The sequence below is a fragment of the Gymnodraco acuticeps genome, unplaced genomic scaffold (genome assembly GCF_902827175.1).
Source record: "Gymnodraco acuticeps unplaced genomic scaffold, fGymAcu1.1, whole genome shotgun sequence".
Lineage (NCBI taxonomy): Eukaryota > Metazoa > Chordata > Actinopteri > Perciformes > Bathydraconidae > Gymnodraco > Gymnodraco acuticeps.
Window position 1 is genome coordinate 24422 of NW_022991602.1, and position 2724 is coordinate 27145.

The 2724-nt window shown below is 47.8% G+C and overlaps 1 protein-coding gene across 2 annotated transcripts; it reads right to left on the bottom strand.

The window, feature by feature from the left end:
• Positions 1 to 2724, bottom strand: LOC117533967 (zinc-binding protein A33-like). 2 transcript variants are annotated; one of them, XM_034197993.1, is made up of 2 exons: positions 1523 to 2724; positions 1 to 1378 (listed from the first exon to the last, which is right to left on the bottom strand). In XM_034197993.1, exons 1-2 carry the CDS (start codon positions 2441 to 2443, stop codon positions 857 to 859), a joined length of 1443 nt encoding a protein of 480 aa, XP_034053884.1. In that variant the 5' UTR covers positions 2444 to 2724; the 3' UTR covers positions 1 to 856. The 2 variants fall into 2 exon arrangements, with proteins under 2 accessions (XP_034053884.1, XP_034053885.1); XM_034197994.1 differs by having other exon boundaries at positions 1 to 1344; positions 1495 to 2724.

Sequence of the window (2724 nt, forward strand, 5' to 3'; positions counted from 1 at the left end):
TTCTGAATGCAGGGTATCTTTAATGTCTCAAACGTTGTCTCATCCTTGTGTTAATATTCAGAATGATTGTAAAGTATATTTTGTGGCAAAGAAGAACGAAAACCACCACTGCACCTCCTCCATTGCTCAACACCCAAAGAGTGTAACCTGGTGCAGGTGCAAAGTGCTGCTGTGCAACATGTCTCATGAAGAAGAGAAACCCACCGGTGGCCCCCGCAGGATCCACGGCATCCGCCTGGATCCATCTTCTTCTTCTTTACAGACGTGCTCCAGCATTTGGACGACCTGTGGTGTAACTGGTTTATCTTTTTAACGTACACACATCTATTGCACGTCTGTCCGTCTGGAGAGGGTTCCTCTATTTGATTATATTACTTTCTTTTGTCTTCCTGTATTTTTCAGAGAGGTTTAATATATTGTATTTTATTGTTATCATCATACCTTTCTCACCTTCTTGTGTCCCTTGAACTGTTATAGTGTTCCTTTGTGCTGCCTGTCTGCAAACTGTTTTGTTTTTGTTCATTTGAGAAGTTTAACCTCAGCTGTAAAAAGTCAATTCACTCTTTTGCCAAAATAAGATACTCAGAACTTTCTTTTCTTTTTCATTTATTTGATTAACAACAAGTCACCAGAAAATAAAATCACACTGAGCTGAACACAAACTTATACGACTGGTCCCTGATCAACTCAAACACTGAAATACATCAGCTGCCTCCTGACCAAACATTAAAGGAACAGTTTGACATATCTCTGAGGAATCCTCCAGCTCTGTCTTTAAGGGTTAACCTGCTAACAACCATCTGAGAAGCCTTCACTGTTTGGGAGAAAGGAACACTTAGCAGGAAGGTCTGCATAGCTAAGCATATTCATCATCATCATCATCATGACCATCATCATCATCTTCATCATCATGTTGTTCTACAGTCACAGAGACCTTCACTGGTAACACCTGAAGTGGGCGCACATCCCAATTGCTAATGAATGGAAACATCCTCTGAGTGAAAGTGTGTGTGAAGGTGTGTATGTGTGTGTTCGTGTCAGGATCAGAGAACGACAGCTGTCCTCTGTTCCAGTCCAGACTCACTCTGACCCTCTGGAGCTTCTTCTGCAGGAGGAGAGGAGTTTCTGGAGCTGATGGTGACCGTGCTGAGTATTCACCTTCATAATAATCTATTCTCCATAATCCAGACTCTATGTCTCCCTTCCTCTGGACAGACTCTGCTAACACACCCAGTTCCCAGCCTGTATTGTCTCCAACCTGGACCTCCCAGCTGTGAGTCCCTGAGTCAAAGCCCTCAGAGCCCAGGACTGAGCAGTCATCAAACCTCTCTGGATTATCAGGAAGTTCTGTTCCTCTCTCCCTCCTCTCCCTCCTCTCCTCTCGCTCCTCTCTCTCCCCACTCTCCCTCCTCTCCTCCTCTTCCTCCTCTCCTCCTCTTCCTCCTCTTCCTCCTCTCGCTCCTCCTCCTCTCCTCTCCTCCTCTTCCTCCTCTTCCTCCTCTCGGTCCTCTTCTTCTCTCACACTGGTCAGATCTTCAGACAGGATGAGTCGTGGATGAGCAGTGTTTGAGTCCAGGATGAGAGGAGAGTAGGACACCATGTCCTTCATCTTGCTCCAGATGTTGAAGCTGAGGTTGCCCAGGTGTTTGGCCTGGTCTATCAGAGCTCCTGAGGGCAGCTGTGGGTCCTCCAGCAGGGGGCGCTGCAGCCTCTCCACTGCAGCCTTGTAGTTGTGCAGGAAGGAGACGTCTTCAGCTCTCAGCTCCTCCTCTGTGTCTCTGACTGTGTGTGAAAGAGCTGCTATCTCTCTGCTCACAGCCTCCATCTTCCTCTCCAGCACCCTCCTCTTCTGCTCCTCTTCCTCCCTCAGTGCAGCCATCCTGGCCTCCTCTTCCTCTTCTAGAAACTGGTGAAGCTTCTTGAACTGCTTCTTAATCTGCGTCTCTGTGCGTCGGGCCTGGACCTTCAGGTGTCCTGCTGTTTGATCAAACTTCACTTTAACTTCTTTAAAAGTCTCTAACTTCTCCTTTAAGGGCTGCAGAGTTTCCTGAAGCTCCTTCCTGTGTTGTCGTGCAGCTTCATCGATGGGTCTGAATCTGTGGTTGCTGTGTTTCTCTGAATCTCTGCAGACGACACACACTGGCTGCTGATGGTCCAGACAGAAGAGTTTGAGTTTCTCAGAGTGCAGACTGCAGAGAGCCTCTGGAGGTCTCTGACCTCTCTCCTGTAGGAAACTCTCACACAGGTTCTTCAACACCAGGTTACAGGGAGGTTCATAATCTGAAGGTCTCTTACAAAGTGGACACTCCTTGATGACTTTCTCCGTCCACCAGGTCTGCAGACAGGCTCTACAGAAGCTGTGGCTGCAGGACAGGACCACAGGATCTTTAAAGATGTCATGGCAGACAGTACAGCAGAAATCTTCCTCTAATCTGGAAGCCATGTTGTCTCTGAGTGAAGCAGAAAACTCAGCAGCAGCCGCTCCCTGTTCCCTGAGACTTACTTTCACTTTGAGTCTTTGTTCTGGTGAAACTCTCAGCGTGTGGATTCAGCAGCTGCTTGAAGTGGAAGGTGTTCCAGTATTCCCTCCTGTGGACGTCCTCTCAGTGGAAGAGGTGTGTTTGGTGTGAAGTTGAATCTTATAGTCCGTGTGTGTGACTGTGTGTGTGTGTGTGTGTGTGTGTGTGTGTGTGTGTGTCGTCTCAACGAGGCAGAGTAACAGCC

Bases quoted from the DNA above. Each gene is read 5' to 3' on its own strand.
- LOC117533967 (XM_034197993.1), bottom strand. From the start codon at position 2,443: ATGGCTTCCAGATTAGAGGAAGATTTCTGCTGTACTGTCTGCCATGAC. The intron at 1,379-1,522 runs GTGAGAGAAGAA...GAGGAGCGAGAG, and splicing joins TGTCTGAAGATCTGACCAGT to GAGAGGAGGGAGAGGAGGGA.